This window comes from Otolemur garnettii, unplaced genomic scaffold (assembly GCF_000181295.1).
Source record: "Otolemur garnettii isolate 467f Iridium unplaced genomic scaffold, OtoGar3 scaffold00080, whole genome shotgun sequence".
NCBI lineage: Eukaryota > Metazoa > Chordata > Mammalia > Primates > Galagidae > Otolemur > Otolemur garnettii.
The window spans coordinates 1,229,543-1,251,260 of NW_003852475.1; the positions used below are offsets into that span (position 1 = coordinate 1,229,543).

The following is a 21,718-nucleotide window of genomic DNA, read 5'->3' on the forward strand; positions in this document are numbered from 1 at the left end:
GAGGAGCGGAGAGAAGAGAGGAGAGGAGAGGGAAAGGAAAAAGAACGGGAAAGGAAAGGAAAACAGGGAGTTTTCACTCCCACTATTACAATGAACCCAATTATCCTTTCCTTATATTAAAATTTCTTCAATATTTGAGGGAAATTATAGCCTGTATTTTCTTTTTTTATATTTCCACTATACTGTACAGTAGCTCTCCAGACCTTATTCATCCTGCATAACTTGAAACTTTATACTTTATACATTCCTCCTACCCCTCAATTTCTGGCAACTACCATTCTACTCTGTTTCTGAAAGTCTGACTATTTAAGATTCCACTTGTAAGTGAGGTCACTGAGTATTTACCTTTCTGTGTATGGCTTATTTCACTTAGTATAATGTCCCTGTTGTCACCAATGATAGGATTTCCTTCTTTATTAAGGGCAATATTCCATTGTGTGCAAATACACTTTTTTAAATTATTTCTTCCATTGATGAAGATTTAAATTGTTTCTATATTGTGGCTATTATGAATAAATAGCTTAGAATTTTTATTTACTCTATATTCACTCTCTTTCTCCTTTTACACATTGTTAAAGTCCAACCATTCACTCTTGTGTTGGTTTATAAATGAAGTAATTCCATAAAACCCTTCGCAAGACTGTATAAAAAGTCCTCAGTCATGCATCATAAGGCCTCAAATTACACAAAATGTAATTTAAACGATATAAGCTCCCTGAGCATCTTAGGATAAAAGTGCTTTATAGAATTAATATCTTAACTTAATTGACTGCAATATACCTAAAAGCTACAGAGCCACATTTAATCTCCAATCAGGTGATATGTGCTGCAGACTACAAAGACAAAATTCTATAAAGCAATATAGAAATAACATATGTGCTACTGAAAAGACAAAATACACAGAATCTCCACAGTTGACCACCTCCCTACATTGACCACCTTCTTAAGTTGATTTAATGCTCATAGACTACAGTGCACTACATGTACATAGCAGTATAGCAGGCCTAGTTTCCTTATGCTGACCACCTCTGTATGTTGACCAGTTTGTTATATTCCTGTGAGTGGCCAACTTGTAGAGGTTCTACTATAGTATAAGTCATCATCAGAGGAATCAGCAACTCTCAACCCCTAAGTCAGTGAACACTTTCTGCAAAAAGAGTTGTGAGGATTGTATCTCCCACATCAATAGACATATGAAGACTATGTGATCGTTACTGCTGAAGGATACGGAGAGAACGCCAGGAGGTGTTACATCCAGGATACTGCTCTATTTTTATTTTATTTACAATTTCTATAAGGGCTTTAAAAATCTAAGCTTCATTTAAGCATATTTTATGTGCTACCAAAAAAAAAAAAAGTAGCTCCAATAATTTAGAGCTTGATATTTTTTGAAAGTCTTTATCAAATGAAGCATTCTTTTGAATTCAAGTGATTAAGGGGATTAAAAGTACTTATCAAGAATTGATTCCATTAGGCATTTCTCAATAGGATCAAGTTTCTCTGAAAAAAAAATGTAAAATCAAGTATTAAAACATTTCCATTCAAATAAGCTAGAGAAAGTCCCAAAATGGAGCTCAGAAAAAATACTGGCAACATAAATTCAATTATTGTACCAAGTAATCACAGAAACACGCAGAAACACCAGCATTCAAGCAAGTAAATTAGTCTGATTTTGCTCCCAGCTGACATAAATTACTCATTTCCTTGGACTTGACACAAGAAGTCTTCAGAGAAAAAGAAGAAATGCAATCAAAGAGCAAAGCACATTACTCATTCCTGCCATCCTTGCAGCCACAGGGACTTCCCAATCGCCCCTCACCCCCCACAGCCTTGTAGGAGGTGTCCATAAGCTCATCTACTGGGTGCTTAAATGTTCTCATTTACAGATGTGATTTCTTCCTCTTACGCTTGCAAAAGTTCTCTATGGTGGCACTATGACTTGCAACTAACAGCAAAGTGCCTCTAGTTACTTGTTGCTAATAAAATACTGATGTTTTCAAAGACTTAAAGAGCTTCTTGGACATTATTTCTAAAATAAGCAGGGTGATAAAGCATTTACAACTAGTCATTCAGTGCTGGCTGATGGGAGGTCCACGGTGCTACAGAAGGAATGTGTTACTGCAGAAGACATGGTAAGAGTGCAGGGATAGGACAATCTAAGCTTCTGTCAACCAGGAAGAAAGCATTTTGGCATTTTAACAACCGGTTAGGGTAGAAAAAGCTGAATATCATTCCCGATAATTCATATTGGCCTCATTCACATGCATCCTGACCTGCTTTCGTGAGCAGAGGAGAGGAGATGAGAGTGATATGCTAGAAATCACACATAGCCCATGGCTTTTCTTATTTGTGAGCCCAAGGAAGCATGCCACATATATAAACATGAAGGTGAGGTCACACCTCTGCCCCCGTATTCTCACATACAGTACTAATCAGCTAAGGCCATCATTAACAAATGCCACACACTGGATGGCTTAAACAACAGGAATTTATTTCATCACATTTCTGGAGGCTACAAAGTCCAAGATCAAGGTGCCATCAGGGTTAGCATCTGATTAAACCTCTTGTCCTGGCAAAGTCTTGCTGTGTGGTCACATAGCCTTTCTTCTATGTGTTCTGGTTGGTGAGTCCCTCCCTCTTCTTCCACGAGTGCCAGTCTTATCACATTAGGGTTCCATGCTTATGGCCTCATTTAATCTTAATTTCCTTCTTAATAGGCCTATCTCCAAACACACTCAAATTGAAGGCTAGGGCTCCAACACATGAATTGTGTGGAGCACAAATCAGACCATAACAGACAAGAAGCGAGAGACAGAGAAAGAGGGGCCTGCTCCCCCACACTCCCTACTTTAACCAATTGAACTGAAAGTGAATTCACAATTACTGCTGCAGACAAAGAGACCTTGAAAACAGATCTTCCTTTTAAAGACCTGCTATGTACCCAACTGAGCAGGACCTCACGAGGCCTGGGCCACCTTGGCTGGAACCACACCTTATCACTGCTACTGAGTATCTAACTGATCAACCAGTTAACACTTAATGGTTAGGAACTCCATTCCCAGGACTAAGGGCATATACAAGAAGTACAAGATTCACATGGTTCATGGGGAGATGGAAGTGTGCCTCTGAATAGCTGGTGAAAAAGATCAGTTCATGTACATTTAATCAGTGTGGAACCAAAGTCTTGAAGACAGTCACATCCAATGTGCATGTCTGAAACATCACTCTACAAGCACACCTCTCACCAGTGTCTTTCTCATACCCTCTGTCATAACTCCTTTGGAGATGAAAACATCTCCTATCATAGTGATATGACCCAAAGAAGACTGGACCCTGGTGTCCTGCAGTGCAGGCCATGCCAATGAGACTGTTCCCTCCTCACTGTAGTTACTTCCAGCTTCCTTCAAGAGCCTCATTCACATGATGCTGTAATGGACATTTGGTTAATAGAATGCTTAAATGCAAAATACAAAAGGGTGACCAAGGAGTCAAAAATGGCCTGATGAGAAACTGCATGACATTTTAGCTCTAAGACAGTGGTTCTCAACCTTCCTAATGCTGCAGGCCTTTAATACAGTTCCTGTGGGTGGCGACCCACAGGTTGAGAACTGCTACCCTAGGAATAAAAGGACATAGCAAAGGATGAGTAGAAGAAACACTCTCAAACCTTCCCTCAAAATAGAAGCAAGGCTACAGGTGGATTATGGGGTATATGACAGGACACTGAAACAGAAATCCACTGGGGAGACAGAAATGCAAAATTTTCCATAGGAGAAACTGGGAAGACAAAGGGTAGTGCAAAATATAGAAGGAGCATGAAACTTCAGAAGTAGAGAAATGCACGTCATATATTATGCAAAATTTCCACCCATCTCATGACCTTAGTGCTCTGAGTCAAAGTTGACCCATGTTTAGCGCTTTGACAGCAGAACTTTCTGAAATGAAACATGCCTACAGGTGTCCTTCTCACCAAACCAACACCTTGTTTGAATGCTTGCAGACACTGTTCATGGTCAAAAGGCTAAAACAGATGTGATGCTACTCACTTCCCTGCTTAACTACAAAGACTAAATGAGTACACACATGCATGCCCACAAGCATACGCAAACACAGGGTCTGGAACATGATAAGAACACTCTATAAATATCTGTTGAAGGGATATATTACCCGTATAATTAGTAGTTACACTTCTAATGCTAACTTTCAGTTGAAACCATCAGCCATCATCCACAAGAATGGCCTTGCCATCTGCAACAGGACTTGGAAGTATTAGAATCCTTTCCAAGCCTTTATGTAGACAGATGAGTAGCAGCCATTTGGTTTAATATAAAATTATTGTCAGAACTACCCCATAATTTGCCTCCTACAAATGTTCAGATGCCACTAAATTGGGCACAAGGTCACCATGGTAGAACAGACTGCCCCATATATGATTGTCTTATTTCTATCAGAGATGATCCAGGGCCAGATGTTTGCATGGAGTCCACTGTTGGCCTTAACACTTTCAGCAAACAGAGAGAATAAAACTTGTCCCCAGATAGCTGGCCACAAGGTAACCAGGCCAGTTCTCATTCCTAAATTCTGTTTCCAAATGCCCCATGTGTTCATACTTCCTGTTCTGAGGGAGTTTTCTGTCAGCCTCTCGGAACAGAGTCTCCCTCTGTGGCTCACGGCAGTATTTATGTCACAGAGTTCGGGTGTTAGGCCAGTGACTCTAGTTTGGCACTGCTCAAACAAGAATTCTCTCTTATGATAGATAACTAGAGTTTTATCTTCTTGAGTATGTTTTTATCTGGTGCTAATTTCACAAAATAGATAGGCAGCTAAGTCATTCAAAGTTGCTAAATATACCTTGAGAGAAAAAAAATTTATAAGACTAAAGCTCAGTTTGTATTTTTAATCTGCCAAATTGTTGTTGTTAATATTTGCAACAGCCACATTTCAAAAGCAATTAAATCTGTCAAACCATTTGAAAAAAAAACTAAGGGTTTCTTGTAAGAATTACTTAACAGCACTGACTCTGTCCTAGACCAGAGCACAAAATACTGAGCTCTGGGCCCTGAGCTTCAGATAGTTCCACTGGGACCCTCCTCTAGTCACCCTCTTCCACAAGGTGAGAGCTGCTCAGCATTGAGGGGGCGTGCCGATGTCAAATCTGTGCCTCCCCTCTGCCTCATGCTTGGTGTACTCTGAATCACGACTTTCCTTCCAAATGACCTGAGCTTGTTTCTCAGACGTACATGGGCTATGTGTGAACCTGAGGCCCAAGGAATAGCCCAAAGTGGCAGCCTATGACAAGGTATGGACATGAAAGCTAGGATGTACATACATGTGCACCCAAGGCCCCTGGGTAGGAAGGGGAGCCAAAGCAGTGGGCTGCAAGATGGGGGTTAAGGACTCATCCCTGTACTGACATGCGCCAATATAAAACCACAAGGGATCTGGGAATTCTAAACTCAATTCTGCTTTCGTGGTTTTGATGAAGGTAAATTTATCAAGGTAAGGGAGAACGTATTTTATCTGGCAGTTTGCTGACGTGATTGATGACTTCTACTTAGTTAGACCCATGGAATGTGGGCCATCACTTACATTCTTTTGGTCTAGGCCCTATAAATTTTAGGGGTGGGGCTGCATCAGAGTTAATTTTAGAAAATTATAGACCTACAAATAAGAGAGAAATTGTATTAAATTCTGCTAATTTCCCTAGCAAAACCAAGATTGTATCTAATAAACCCCTAAGAAAACAGCATGACTCAGGGGCATTTTCATCTTTTTTATAACACATTACAAACATCTATAAAAGCAGAGATTACAGTGTAAGAAACTTTCACATATTCATCACCCAGCTTGATTATAACCAATTCACAACCAATCAAGTTTCAACATTACCCTTGACCCTCCAAATGATTTAAAGCAAATCACACAATCACATCTTTACAGCCATATTTATGTCAGTATGTATATTTAGAAGATAAGGACTCATTTAAAAAGCATACCCATGTATCATTATCCTTAAAAACATGAACTACATTAAATACTTAACGAGCACAGAAACCCTCCACCCCTATCTTCAAACTGCTCCCTTAAGTTTTCTTTTCTACAGTTGGTTCAAACCAAGATCCAAAGTCCGCACAGTATCTCTGAGACTTCTTCATTGTAGTTTTCTCCCCACTGCTGTGTTCTTTCTTACAATTTATTTGTTGAAGAAACCAGGTTGTTTGTCTTGTGAAATTTCTCATAGTTCAAATTTTCAGAACCAGTTCTCATAATCTTTCAGGCAACCTGGTTCTTAGATCTACAGGCTTGAGGAGACTTAGATTCATTTTTTGGCAAGATTGCTTCATAGGTGTTACTGGGTATTTCTATCAGGAGACACACAATATGTAATTGTCTTTCTGTTATGTTAGTATCCATCAGTGACCACTGGCTGGATGCATTATTTTATTAGCAAGTTGCAAAATACATCTTAGAATAGTCTAATTATATCATTCTTTATTTACTAGCTAAAGTATCTTATAAAAGGAAACATCCCCTTAGCTTTTAGATATAGCTCTTAAAAACAGGATAAATGCTTCTTTCTCTATACTTATAAATTTTGAAAATAACAAGTTGGTTTCCTAGCACCCTCTAAAGGTTTTGACAGTGCTGATTTAAGTCATTATAAATGAAAGGATTTAAACATAGTTGATGTATTTCAATATGCTGCAGTTAGAATTTTTATTAATGTACAAACTTAGCCATTTTTGATTAGTGGAAGAGTTTTCAAATCATAAACTTGCACCCATTCAACAGCCTTAAAATAACAATATCAACACTATCTCTGAAAATATGACTACCAAAAACAATTATACTTTGTGTGTGTTTCTTTTTGTTAATATACATTCCACTATGTCTGTTTTTGAGTCACTTCAAATGATAGTTCTCAATGTAAATTAGCCATCAACTAAATTTACAGCTAGATTTGTTTTGTTTTGACTTAAATTGAGGGAATTTTTAAGTTAGATGTTATGTTCCAATTATATTAACTATGTATGTATTTCTGAAGTCAAATCCTCAAAACAAGGTTTATTCAGAGAAATGTAGTTTCTGTTTTTCTCCCATCCCCCTTCTTTCTATGTATAGTTAGCTTTTTTAAAGTTTTACTTTAACATTCCAATCCGTGTCTTTCCACATGTTCGCGTATGTACGTGTGTGCTCACACATGAACACACACACGTACATGGACACACACTCACTTCTCAGGGAAATTATAGCACAAGAAAAACACACCTTTCTCCAACTGGTAATTTTTTCTTTCTTCTGGTGATTTGACACTTTTGTTCAATATGAAAATAAGAAGAAAATATTGACTGAAATACTAAAAATAAGGAGAAAATCTAGATAAATATTTTTTGAGAAGTAATATAGTAGGAAGGACTCTATAAATCACCATATTTGTCTCTAGCATTCACTTCAAATTTAACTGAAGATCAATTTCTCCAATTGTTAAGGGTTCATTAATCAAGTAATTCTGGAAAGGGAATATTGGTATTTGAACTTAATTATTTGAGGTTTTATAAGTTGTAGAGTGAGTTGGCTTGAAAACATATGCCTAAAGCAATTTTTTATATCTTATGCAAAATGAAAAAAAAATTGTCAGTCACACAGAACACATCTCAAGCAATTAATAGATATATTTAGAGAGTCTCAAAGACATTGGAAGAAAAACTTCAGTAAAGTGGTATATATCTGCAATACCAGTTATATACTTGCTCCAAAGATAAATGCTGCACTGAAGAAAATACTGAATTTTTGAAGAGCGTACCATACAGTATAGTAATTTTTGTAGTGTTCAACAGGAACAGAACATATCTTCAGAAACAAACAAACAGACTTGACCTGAATTGTGACTCAGCCATTTAGTGGCTGTGTGATGGTTTGCAAATTGCTTAACCTCTCTGGGTCTTATTCCTTTATCTATAAAACATGGATGCTCATAGTTCCTCATGGGATTGTAAGCAATGAGATTACCTGCTTAAAGCATGCAGAAAAGCAACGCATTCAAGGTCAACCCTCAATAAATATTAGCTCACTTATTGTTTTGTCAACTGAAACGGAGGCAGGAGATAGGGTAGTGAGAAATGGGTAAGGGTTAGACTGAGTTTAAACCATACTATAATAAAGTTTAACTGTGGGGGGGGCAAGTTATTTAACCCATATAAACCTCAATTTCCTCATCTATAATGAAGAAATACTAAGAATAACTTCCAAGGAAGGCTGTTATAAGAGTTAAATTACACATAATATGATAAACGCCTCTTCCTCCAGGAGGAACTTATCTGTTTCATTTCACTGATATATCCCTCGTACCTAGAATAAATGTGAAAACTGCATGAATCTCTGTACCTTATATTTAAAGATCACTGCAGAAGTTTCAAGTTGCTGTTTTTCACATCTAAGAATTCTCACCCTGTGCATTTAGACTTAGTCCTTTGCCTCCCCAGATTCTATTAAACGATGGATGTTCTCACTGTCAATGTAATTTCCAAGGTGTTGGCCTTTCCTGACCTGGGCTTAGGGGGCCTTGACGGAGTAACTACAGCCTCACTGTTCTACTGCTCAGTGCTTTACTCAAGAAAAACTGCTTAGGAAGGTCTGGGTCTACAAAATCTCAAAGCCATTCAAATCTATTAGAAAGACCTGTAGGATATCTCTCGATAACATATCATGTGCTTTGGTGATTGTTTCTGAAAGGCAATAGACTTGTAAGCGTTATATGTGTCATGCATATTGGAAGTATACTAAATATATTACTGCTTCACTGGGGACTCTCTTGACAATAATGTGGATTGCTGAAGGAATAGAAATCAATTCTGAAAGTGTTCCTGACATCAAAGGTGACCGCTGGGCTTGCGGAAAAAGAGCTCCAAGTAAGATTGACTTCGTGATTGAGATATTCATAAGACCAGCACGGCAAAGGTGGGCCAGGCATTCTTTCACTGCCCAAGATGCAAGGCGACGATGCAGGTTAAATTCAGATCTCGTCTGCTTAGAGGAAGGCCTTGGAGGAACTGAGCCCAAGTGAGGCTCGTCCTCGTGACTATTCACCCCTTTAGGGCTGTCTCTGTATTCTCTTCTCTCAACCTAAAATGCCCTTCCTTGGTTCTCCACTGAACCCTCCTCACGTGCATGTGCTTCCCAGTCATCTCAAATGAATCCCCCCTGGCTTGCCAAGTTTTCTTCAATCACTTTTCTCTCCCTGTCCTATGGCAAATGTTTGATTCCCTCTAACCCTAGTTATTTTGAGAGGTGACTCTTTTGAATCCTAAGATCCTTAGGGACAGGGGATGTGACTTATTTGTGTGCCTCCTCACCTTGTTTAGCATAAAGCCAAATAAATTTTGTCACTTTTTAAAACTACCATACTTTGGCTTTTGTAGTGTCTGAAAAAAAAACCCACAAACCATTATTCTTAAAGCAACAATACCAACTGAATAGAACATCTATTTTAAAATTTAACAGAAATAACATAAATTAGAAATCTGAAAATTATTTAGTTCAATATAAGTAACATGTTGGCTAAATGCCATGCATGGCCAGGGCTTACTAAATGATTAGAACTGTAGCCTGGTCCAATATGAAATAATAATTTATTCATTTATTCTACCGTTCATTGAGCATCTACTGTGTTCCAGGGCCAGGCTGACACCATAAGCTTAAATTCTACAAGTGGGAAATGAATCACATTCCATAATGCCAGCAAGAAAGCACCTAATCACGTGATTAAAGTATGTATGAAAATTAATTGAGGAAGTAGATTGTTACAAAAGGCATCACAAAGATGGTGAATCAGGAGATGGATTTTGTTGGCTAACTACATCCTGCCCAAGAAAACAGCAATGGGGAAATGTGGGCCATTGTAGCTAAAGTCAGTGGCGACAATGTCTCTGTAATAAATGAAACTGCAATTCAATGGCAGTCTAGGTGTTTGGAAACACAAATACAATCGTCAGTCCAGCTGGCTTAACCACGCAGTATGAAAACTCACAAGCAAAGCAGAGGCCATAAAAGGGGCACTGAAGACTCCACATCAGACCTTCCTTAAGATCTTGGAAAGGTGGTTGCCACATTTTCCTTTTAATTTGACCTAATTCTATGTATCCCTCCAACCCAAGTTTCTCTTGAGTACAATCTCAGTGGGGTGAGAATGATCCTAAATCTATGATCCATGCTAGATTCTATATAAAATACAATTGCTTCTAGTATCATTTAAAACTTCACCTTCTATTACAGACTATAAACTGCAAAATGAATGTCTAGGGAACAGAAAAAACAGGTTGCCAGAAGTCAGAAACCCTGGACTGGACTCCACTTAGCCATGTGGCCATTAGCAAGTTACTTTGTTTTATAAGCTTCACTGCTATATTTATTAAAATCAAAGTATGCGCTCCCTAATGTGTATAAGGTTATAGCAAGAACTGAATGAAACAATGTAGGGAATCATTTTGGAAGTAATAAAAAATTAAAAGAAGTGAAAAGTATTGTCATCATTTTGTGACCATGTTAATATCGATACTAATAAAAACACTTATTATAAAACATAACAGCTTGAAATCATTATGGAAATTAAATACGGAAAAAGAATCTCATATTTCTGTCTTGAGAAAAAGCATACTTGTCACTTGCTACTATTATAACAGGTAAAAACCCTTTCCCTGACGAGGAGAAATGTAAAAAGAACACTGAAACACAATGTAATGAAAACCATAGCACATTTCTTGTGTTAGAACCCCATAGCTCCAGCATAGCTAATGCCCTACTTTATTATCAGGACATATTCTTAAAAGCTTGAGGCTGTTTGTCAGCAATAGGTGTAAACATTTATAAAGAAGGATCATCTAACTAAATTATTTTTCACAAATTAAACAAAACATTCCAGAAAACAGCTCCAAGTGAGTACGATCAGCACACAGAGATACACTCTGTGGGAATGCTGCTCTTTAAAGGCACGACCTATGGACCCAAAGGTAATCAGGAACAGTCTGTACTACCCAGACTGCTGCTTCTCCCTCCGCCCCCACCCACCAGAGAGAGATGGTATAAATGTTATCCCAGAGCCATAAACCACTCTCCGAAGGTAAACTTTACCCCGCAGGAAGTAAACTTTCAATGCATGAAATTCCATTTAGTGCCCTGCAGAAAGGAATTCTGCAAAGAGTATTCTAAAACAGGCAACTCATCTTTTATAGGTGAGCACTCTATCATAGAAGCCCAGGAATGAAAAATCAGGTCTTCATCCTTTCAGGCCATCATGGTTTATAACTCTAAGAATGATGACTATTATCAAAATTTTAAAGATCCTCAGAAATGGCCATTCTACAACCTCCCTTGGAAGCAAATTTCTATCATAAACACAGTCTCTATAAAAAATCTTCCATATGCTTACCCTAAGTCTAGTTCTAGTATAATTCTGATACATCTTTCTACTTCAGTGAAGACACGAGCTCACTCCGTGTTCATTCATTCTTTCTTCAACCACCAAACATTTATGAATGTCTATCATGGCGAAGGTCATTGGAGGCAGCAGAGGGTACGCAGGAGTATGAGCAATGTTCTCTGTTCCTTGGATAGGCAACAGCTTTTAGCTCTTTATTTAAATCATCATTAGGAACAATGTAGAGAAACAAGTGCCAATTTCCAAAAACAATTGAAGCCAGAAGAACGTGTTGAATAGTACCAAGTATAATAATCAACAAAATTTCAACTGTCTGAAACTCTACAGGTCAAATATTCTGGGTTCTTCAAAAAATAAACATGAAGGAAAAGGAAGGGATAGTCAGTCACCTGTTGGTCAGAAAAACAGAAGATAAATCCAAACAAAATTAATGAAATGGCAAGACGGAGTGTGCCGCTTTGTCTTGGGGATGTACATTAAATATGACTATTATAAACACAGAAAGGTTATTGCTATAAAGTCAGAAAAATAGTTATTTAGTGAGAGAAGATGACGGTTGGGGCTGGGGAGAGATCCCACATGGGGGGATCTGGGAGCCTGGCAGTCTTCCGTCTGGACCTAGGCATGTTCTCCTTAAAACAACACTAAGCAAACATTTGTTTTCTGCATCTTTTTTCTCTATCTATGCTGTAGTTTTTAACAAAGGCTTTTTTTTTTTTTGGATGTGGAACAACTAGAACGCTTATACAATGCCAGTGGGAATGTAAAACAGCACAGTTACTTGGGAAAAAGAGTCTGGCAGTTTCTTATAAAGTTAAACAAATGTTTGGTCGATGGCTCAGTAGTCTCACTCCAGTTATCTATCCAACACACATGTGCTTAAGACTGCAACGTGAATGTTTGTAGGGAACCCAAATACCCATGGACAGATAAATGAATAAACGAATAACAACATATCTGCACAATGAAACAGCACTCAGCAATGAAAGGAGATAAACTGCTAATACCTGTGGCTACATGGATACATCTCAAAAGGAACATGCTAAGTGAAAGGAACCAGACACAAGAAAGCTAGATACCATATAACTTCACTGATAAGCCTTTTTGGAAAAGGCAAAATTATCAGATCACTAGTTGCCAAGAGCTTTAGATGTGGGGAGGGAACCAAGAATCAAGGGAGAGACAGAGAACTTGTCGGGGACACAGAAATATTCTGTAATTGTATTGCAGTGGTAGTTACATGAGGGTGTACGCTCGCAAAACTTACTAAACTATATACATTTTTAAAAAGTGAATTTTTCTCTAAACTTGGCAAAAAATAGACCATTTGTTATTGAGAATAGAAATGAATTTAGCTTCCACTTTTAAAATAAAACACTCTTCTATATGGCACACTTACTTTCCTTAAAAAAAAATCTGTGTTGGGGTGGGGACAGGATCACATTAGAAGTTATGATAGGTCATCAATAAAAATATTTAGAGGAGAGGCTAAATCACTGGTGTTTTTATTGATGGCTATTTCTTCAGAGAAATTGTTTGAAAGTGAAAACAATTCTGGTCTTCATAAAGTTCTCTCTGCTCAGGCTTTTTCCCAAACCAGCTCAAATAAATCCTAAAGTGGGTGACATGAGAGCCAAGAGCAATAATGGTTATGTTCACCGCAGAGTATCTTAACTTCCTTTTGCCAATCAAGTTCCTCAGTATTTAATTTTGGCTGTCCTCAACAGAAATTTTTCATCTAGGCCTGGCAGTTTTCTAATCTCGACTTCTCCAGAGTCAAGTAACCAAAATAAGCACAGCTAAATCCCAGTCCTGCAGACCCTTGCTATGAGCACTGCATGGACAATGAGATAGTCCACTCCGAGACCACAACAGGAGAACCACTGTTAGAAATTGCAAAAAGGCCCAGTTATAGCTGCAAAATTATTAATTCACCCAATAAATAAATGCATTTTATTTCTAATGCAGACTTTTCAAAAGCATAAAAAGCATTATAAAACTATAAAGCAATTCAATTTTTTTCATTTTACTGATGAGCAAATTAGGGCCCAGAAGCATCTTACTTAACAAGACTTAGTAAGCTAGTTAGAGGTAAGGATGAAACCAAGCCCTAGACATCCGGTTCAGTAGGATGATGGTCTCTAAAATTAAATTAGAAATATACCTGCGTTAACACTGTTTCCTCTACCAAGGATGATGAATGGACAATATAACTCACATGTTATCTACTCAACCACATATAGCTCTTCCAAGAATTTAAGAGGAAACTTGAGACAATGTCATCATTTCTTAAGCAGAAACAGAAATGTAAGAGAATAAAGGAATGTTTGATATTAAGTTAATATTTTCCCTAGGAACTGAAAATAACTTTTCTTTCCAGTTCTCCACACAATTGGTTTTCACCTTCCTCTGCTGTGCTCAAGTGACAGCGTATATGCTAGATCACTAAGATAGAAACTTCTGATACCAGAAGATGATCCAGGCATATTAAAAGGTGCCATTTAAAATCTTTTCTTCCATCTGTTGTAATTTGGAAAAAATGGATCCTTGAACCAATGTTGCTTTGCTATTTTAAACTTCCTGTAGATTTACACAGAGCAGCAGACCAAAGGCCCCCATTTTTATGAAAACTCTCAGCTAGAAATATTGCTGATGGTATGGAAATAACAATTCCAAATCAATAAAAAATTGCCCTCTATGTTCATCAGGAAGAATGAGGTGCTCAGGAGAGCCTGCTCCACTGCAGGTTAACGCTGATGAACCGTCTGAGATGGGGACAGATGCAAAAGGAGCAGAAAGGCTCGGTGCTGGGGCTTGTCCAAAGGTCAGTGGACAGCTTTTCTCATCTTGTTATGTTTTACTCTTTCTAAAGATGCAGAGAAAATGTTCTTTTAATGTACCAGACAGATACAGAGGGAGAAGGGAGTACGTGGGTAGAACATTTAAGGTTATATTATCCTCTTCAACACACACTCAATGCCAGGTGCCTATAGCTTCCAAATGGATAGCAGAAAATGAACCTTAGGATTCCATAAAGTCTCTGAGAGTCGATAATGTGAAAAGCAACCAATGAAGGAATTAAGAGGTAAAACCAGCTCCATTTACCACTCCTTCAAGTTCAGCACACTGGCAGACTGCACTTAAGCACAGCAATCAACTGTGATAGGAGCATCCCCATTACAGTAAGCGAAGAAATAGCTTCAAGGCAGCAGACCACTGCAATGAGGGGAGGGGGGGTCAGAACAGGTGCAGAAAAATGCAGAAGGGAGGGAGTGAAAGCCTGAACTCCATTTGGGTGATTTTTTTTTTTTAACTGTCCTGGTCCATTATGAATGATATAGCTTAACTATTCCCTTTTTGTTTTTTATATGTGTAACACCTGCTATGAACACATATGGAAAAGTTCGAAGCTGAATAAATCAGAATCAAGTATCCTGATTCCTGATACTTTGGGTGTGAGATACAGTTGGATACTGTAGAGAGTTTACAAAATAGTCCACCAGGTAGTGAACTTGCCAGATGGATTCAAATTTAAAGCTTCAAACATATTGCAGCATAGAGCATACACAATAATAATATAAAAAAATTTATATTATTGTTATCACTATGCAATCACTAATTCCATCTGACTATTCATGCCTCAGCATGACAAACCATTAACAAGTATAAAGTCTGGCTATTCTGAATTTAGACAAAAGTCCTCTTCATTTATAGCAATACTAGGAATATGTTGTTTTGTTCATATATGTACATAAGACTTCTCTAACTGAATTTTACATTTTTGAGGACACATACTGTATTCTTATTAGGCATACAATAAAAGTGGTTGTTTTCTGATAAGAACAGCAGCTTTCAGTAATAATCTATGACCTGATTAGATTGTTTCCAAAGGGACCGACTCAAATACACACACATCATATATGGTGTGCACAATCACATATATGAACTCAGTATTCTCTTTACAGGGTTGCTTATCTCTTCACACAAGCCTATTATTCCAACTTGACATAGCCCACCCCACTTAGAAACAAAAGTTCCTGAAAGTGTTCCTCCACGTAAATCTAAATGATGAACAAACACCTCATTAACCTGGAATATCAAAAGCACTAATTGCCTTTATATACAAGGGCAGGCAGTGCTATAGCCTCAGTCCACACCATTACCCTCGGCCAGCTGGACAGACACAATTCAAACAAGCTGGTATAGAGTGGGGAGGATGCGGGCAGTTACAGAATTCTAAATGGTTACAAAGCTAATGTCTCATCAGATATGCCCAGCCATGTATACCACCCAGACAATAGGTTCGACAATTATTATCACATCTAGAAAGCATCTCTGATTTATTTCACCAAATAATGAGACAAAAAAGAGGCAGCCCTAAAATACCACCACTTGCCTTGAAGTTTGACCTTGCAGAAGTGTTCCCTCAACTGTGAAGAAGGCTTAATTGTTTTTAAAGTATCTGGGTTTTCTATTTTCTGTATTTACATGAGAGACGGGACATGGTCCAAACCAAGTTTGTTCTGCCTGTCTGAATCACCCTCAATGCAGGCAGTTTCTGATTTATGAGCATGGAGCTGATTGTGTAACCTCTGGCTGCACATCCATTTCTTTTTATGGCCCAAACTTCGGACCATTGCTGATCATTATACCCTCATCAGAGGTCAAGTGGGAGAAAGGGATTGTAGCTGAAGGTCTGGTGGTGACATAAAAAATAACTACTCATTCAAACATTTTTATAGATTTTTATCACCTAAGTGATCCCATTACTCATTAATGGAGATAATTCTGAATGTCCAAGTTTGTGTGGTGCCTTCAAGCCATCAGGCCCATCACACAGCGGACAGTACATAAAACTGAGCCCCACACTACTTCTCCTGTCTCATTCCCCACGGCACCGGAATGCTGCACGCACAGGTGAGCATCTCAGCATCTAATTTCATTACTCACTTCCCCATACATTGCCTCACCTTGTTCCTAAAGCTGAGATTCAACGTCCCTTTACTATTGTTTACAGCAGTGTTTTTTCAACCTTTTTTATCTCACGGCACACTTGAACCTATAGTTAAACTTCTACAGCACGCTTAAATTATGTGGATCAAACACCAAAAAAGAGTAAAAAAAAAAAGATAATGTATTTACTGTGTTTTGAACTTCTTTAGAAAATAATTTGATTAATGATCATTAGAAATTTTTGCAGCACATCCGTGTGACAATCCCTGGTTTAGAGGGTCCCCTGTCTACAAGGCCAGCAAACATACCAAGACTACATGTTACCCAACCCAGACAGGCGTCAGCATCTTGTGCCTGTTTTCCTGATTCATTAAAAAAAGCTATTGGAAAGGCACATGCATGTGTCTGGATGTTCCCATGAGTTTTCACTATAATGGTTGACTTCAGAACTTTGAGTACTGGAGTATTTCTTATTATACTTGTGAACTCTTAGATATAGACCCAGCATTCCTATTTCATATGTTATAAAATTTAAAAACTGGCTGCAGACATAAGTGTCATAGTAGAAGTAGTAGCACTTACAATATTTAATCCTGATTTGTACTATCTTGGGCCACTGTCTGCTGTATACATATCCTACAAAGTCTTCTATGAAGAGGCCTATGTGATATATTCTATTATGATTTATTAGCAGAGATAATATTCCTCTCTTTAAGAGGAGTAGCCTTTGACTATAAGAAAATTATCATATTTCCTCTTGCATTTTCTTTTTTATCTTGTCTGCCAGGAATCTTACAGCTAAATTAAATGCTCATTCTGAGAAAACTTGTTGGGCTATATGACTATTATTACTTGTCACATTCTCCTTTAAAGGCCTTTATTTTCTGTTTTTATTTTATTAGCATTATTGTAAATCTCCCTTTTACCATATCCATATTCTTTGAGAAAGCATATTAGCTTAATTTCAAAAAGTAAACTGAGCCCATGAACAATGCTGAAAGTAATTCCACATCCCAGATCTCATCACGTACAAAAATAAACTTAACAACCCCTGAGGACAAAAAATGAAAAAAATGTGAATATAAAAGTTTGTAATTCAACATAATAATTTATATTGTAAAGTTATTTATATGACCATTTCGGATGTTGACCATGTCCAAGGGTGACACATTCTAAGCATATTCTCTAATATTAAGAATTTTACAAAGATATAAATTAAGAGGATTTTTAAAGTATAACTAGAAATACCTAAATATCTTATAAACCAAAGTTTAATCTGTGAAAGGCCATCAGAAATGGTTCACTGGGCCTATTTCAATTATTGTGTAATTATCGGTGATATATGTTTTATCCCATCTTTTGCTGATTTACATTAGTTGTATGGCTGTAATTGGACTTGAACTTTTCAGTTTCAATGAAGCCTTACATAAGAAAACTGATTAAAATGGAAAAAAAGCCCTCACAAAAGCCGTATATAAAAACCAACCACCACTTATTATACATATAATTATCTTCTCTTTCAGCCTAGGATGTAGTCCTGGCTCTTGAGTAACTCAAAACTATATGGGATTGTCATTTGATTTATAGCAGATGACCTGTCATCATATGAAAATAATTTACTATGCCATGTGCCTCGTGCCGTGTAAATCAATAGCTTGAATATAGAGACATCACAATTAGTGCCAGGAGAGCAAGATATGCTCCCACTTTCCTATATCATTAAAACAGCAAGTATTACAAAGCAATGCCTGTTTTAAAGTCACTTTGAGGGGGACCTATTATTTCAAATTGGTTGAAAGATATAAAGTGAGAGTCACCATCAGAATGAATGAAAAATTGAGCAGAGGGTGGTATAAGTAATAGCCTATGAGGGGTGGGACAAGCATTTGCTAAAGTATTGACTGGTGCATTTCTATAGCACCTGTGTATTATCAGGGACTGGAAGAGTTGAAAAGGGTGTTAAATTATGGTGCTGAGGCCACAGGAGTCATCCATCATTCCTGCCCCGTTCCTCTAGGATACCCCTAAAGCAAAGTTGTAAGCATTCATGCTCTTAGCCACAATGAGGTACATGGAATAATCTGGAGGCTGTTCTCTGGCCTGTCCCTGCAACTCATCTAAAACTATAGCTAATATAGCATAAAAGTCTCATGATGTGGAAGCCGTATTATCCATCACAGGTCATATAGTTATCAAATACAAATAAAATAAAAAAGACAAGTTTGCTGACAAAGATTTTTAGGGCAACTTCTCAAACAGGATAGTACTTGGCATAATCTCACAAGAGAAAAGGGAAAAAATTATTTTCTTGATTTTACAAATGGTGACATGAAATGAGAGCAGACTGTCCCCACAGAGGGTCTGTATTTGGCTCCAGAACTAAATGGAGCCCAAGTTTGTGTGGTTCATCCCTCCCCACCCGACCATGGAACTGAACAGACTTTAACATAATAGGTTGAACTGTCACCTGGCTCTATATTAACTACAAATGGAAGCTGAAAAGCCTCTGACTTTGCTGGAATTAAATCTAAGAAGAGTTGCTTATTCAGAACCATTCCTTTTAAATTGTAGTGATATCTTTTTGAAGGAAAGGAACTCAATGACTTTCTTCTTTTTCTTTGCTAGTCCTAAATGTTTCCTCTGAGTAGAGTAAGAGGTTACTGGATGATTAGATTCACATTCTGCCTTAAAACAGGATTGTAATGATCAGTGTAATCTCATCCTCCTGGCTGGCCTTTCACAGGACAGACCTACAGGCCACAAAGCCACCACAATTCACTGAAAGACCCCTTGGGAAGCCAAGAGGAAAGAAAAGACAACCGGCTTTAATCAAGCCCAGTCCATGTCAGGTGTAAACACAAAGTTTCAGAAGCCCGGTCCAAATGCAATAGGATAGCTTGCCTAGAATAGAAAGTATAAACTGGTGAGAAATTAGTTTGTCAAACTCAGCAGAAGCTCACACAATGGAAGTGCAGGAGGGATGCACTTCAGGGAGGAGGATGCTCAGTTAAGAACCTGCGTACCTGGAGAACTGCTGCTGCAGGCCCCGCATCTGAATCCTGGTGCGCTCAGACTCCAGGGTCACCTCCTGCAACCTCTTCTCACTTTGAAGACGTAAGTGTCTCTCCTCTTCCAGTTCATGTATCAGCTTCTCATGCTACGAGAGGCATAAAGAGAATGACTTTTACGAAGGTGTTTATGACCAAAAGAAAAAGTAATAGCCGTGTGTTACCAAGTGCTAACTTGAGCTTTATGTATGTTTATTTTATTTTTATAACAACACCTTGAGGTATATCATTTATTAAGCTCTCATCATAGGAAAGGAAACCAAGATTCAGAGACATCTAATTAATTTGTGTAAGGTCATATAAACCATAGGATAACTTATTCAGAGGCCTGGTTGACTTGATTCTAATACTTGAATAATTTCAACTAACCCAGGTGGCTTCCTGTGAAGAACTCTGACCCAAAGATACTATCAACAGCTCAGTAAGTCAGATAATAGCAAGATCATTAATACCTGTTCAGAATCAGTTCCTGTCTTCCGCCTCTGATGCATGCTTTAAAGGGAACATTACTGCTTTCATAGAGGAGTCAAGAATTTCAAGTTAATTAGACCATGGCGATGATGAGAATAAGGCTGAGGAATTTGTTCTCATTTTGTTCAGGTAGGTTTTCAGAGATAAAAATAGGCCAAACCACTGTTTTTATAATCCTAGAAAATCACCTCCTCTCACGACTAGGCATCAGAGATTGAAAGAGGGACAGATCACCCAGAACAGATGGGGCAGCACAAACTCATTCCTGGAACTGGTGAAAAGCGCACTGCTCAGATCCTCTTGGTAATACTGACTCAGCTATACTAATATCGTTTCTGTTTTGTTATTGCTATTGCCTTTTTTTTTTAAAGGATGCCAGTTACTAAATTAAGCACTGTGAATGTAGGTTGTATATTTTACAGTGAAAACCAAAGACGCAATGCCTGATCACGAAGGTCAGACATTCATAAGCGGTAAGAGAAGCAAGGCCCCATCTTGAATCGGCATGGGGGATATTCACAGGAAGACACAGGAAAGATAAATTGTCTCCATCTCTAACTCAAGGGGAGGAAAAGGAATCCTGAGGACCACAAAGGAAACATTAGACAATAATCTAGAAGTGAATCTGAATCCTCTAAAAACACTTACGCATTCCGCTGCCTCTGCACCTTTGACCATTCTCTTGCTCTTGCACAAAAAGCTCTCTGAGTTCTTCCCAGGCTCGGCTTTAAGACAGGTCCTCTAGAACTTAGCCCTCCTCACCTCATCATTCTCTCTCTCCCCTGAGTTCCAATAGCACCTACTGTCTTTACTGCCCTTTAGGTCCTCACTTTTTCCTACTGCTATTTTTCACATGTATTTATCATAGGTCTCTAATGAATAAATATCTATTCAAGATTAAGACTATGTCTTACATACAAATGTATTTCTGTATTTTTAGCACATTACCTAATACACAGTGGTATTGGAAATATACAGCAGAACCTCTATAAGTTGATCGCCCAAAGGACTGTAACAAACTGGTCATATACAGAGGTCAACCTAAGGAACTAGGTCTACTATACTGATATGTACATGTAAGCGCATGTCCAGTCTATGAAAATTAGGTCAACTGAAGGAGGTGCTCAGTGTAGGAAGGTGGCCAGCTATGGAGGTTCTATTGTTTATGCTTAGTGATTATAGAGCTGGCCTTTTGCTAAATGAGGCCTAACTCTCCGATGATGCATTTTCAGTGAAATCAGAACAATCAAAATCAATTCTTTAATCTGTTATTATACTTGGAAAGGGACATCCTAGAAGCTTTGAAAAGAAAGAAAAAAGTGGTTGTGGAATAAAAATGTGCTAATTAAAACCAACCCTGTAGAAATGATTAAAATGTCAAATTTTATATTATATATATTTTACTACAATTTTAAAAAGCCTCATTGCTTAGTCATTACACATAATCAAAATTCCTCTTTGTATAAACTCATTGGAGTAGAAGGAACAGATACAAGTCACCTATGTTACAGAATTTGGAAAATCGAACTTTGATTCCAGAAACAGACCAAAAAAAAAAGCACAGGCTATACACGTATAGCTCATAAGTACGTGCTATGAACCAGGCAAAGTTCTGCAGAGAAGACAGCATCCCTCCTCTGTTCAAAAGTAAAGAATGTTATATAGATTCACTCACTGCTACATTAAAAACACCTCCCAAACCTCATAGGAGAACCTTTTTCACATGAATAAACCTTACTCTTCAATTTGAAGACATCTTTTCAAACGTGGAAAAAAATGCACTAAAAATGCA

The 21,718-nt window shown here is 37.9% G+C and overlaps 1 protein-coding gene across 1 annotated transcript in view; it reads right to left on the bottom strand.

The window, feature by feature from the left end:
* Nucleotides 1-21,718, bottom strand: part of NCKAP5 (NCK associated protein 5) — an 807,957-nt gene that overhangs the window by 401,066 nt on the left and 385,173 nt on the right. Inside the window, exon 4 of the mRNA XM_023515856.1 lies at nucleotides 19,411-19,544. Within this exon, the coding sequence (XP_023371624.1) occupies nucleotides 19,411-19,544 (134 nt within the window). The remainder of the gene's footprint in view (nucleotides 1-19,410; nucleotides 19,545-21,718) is intronic.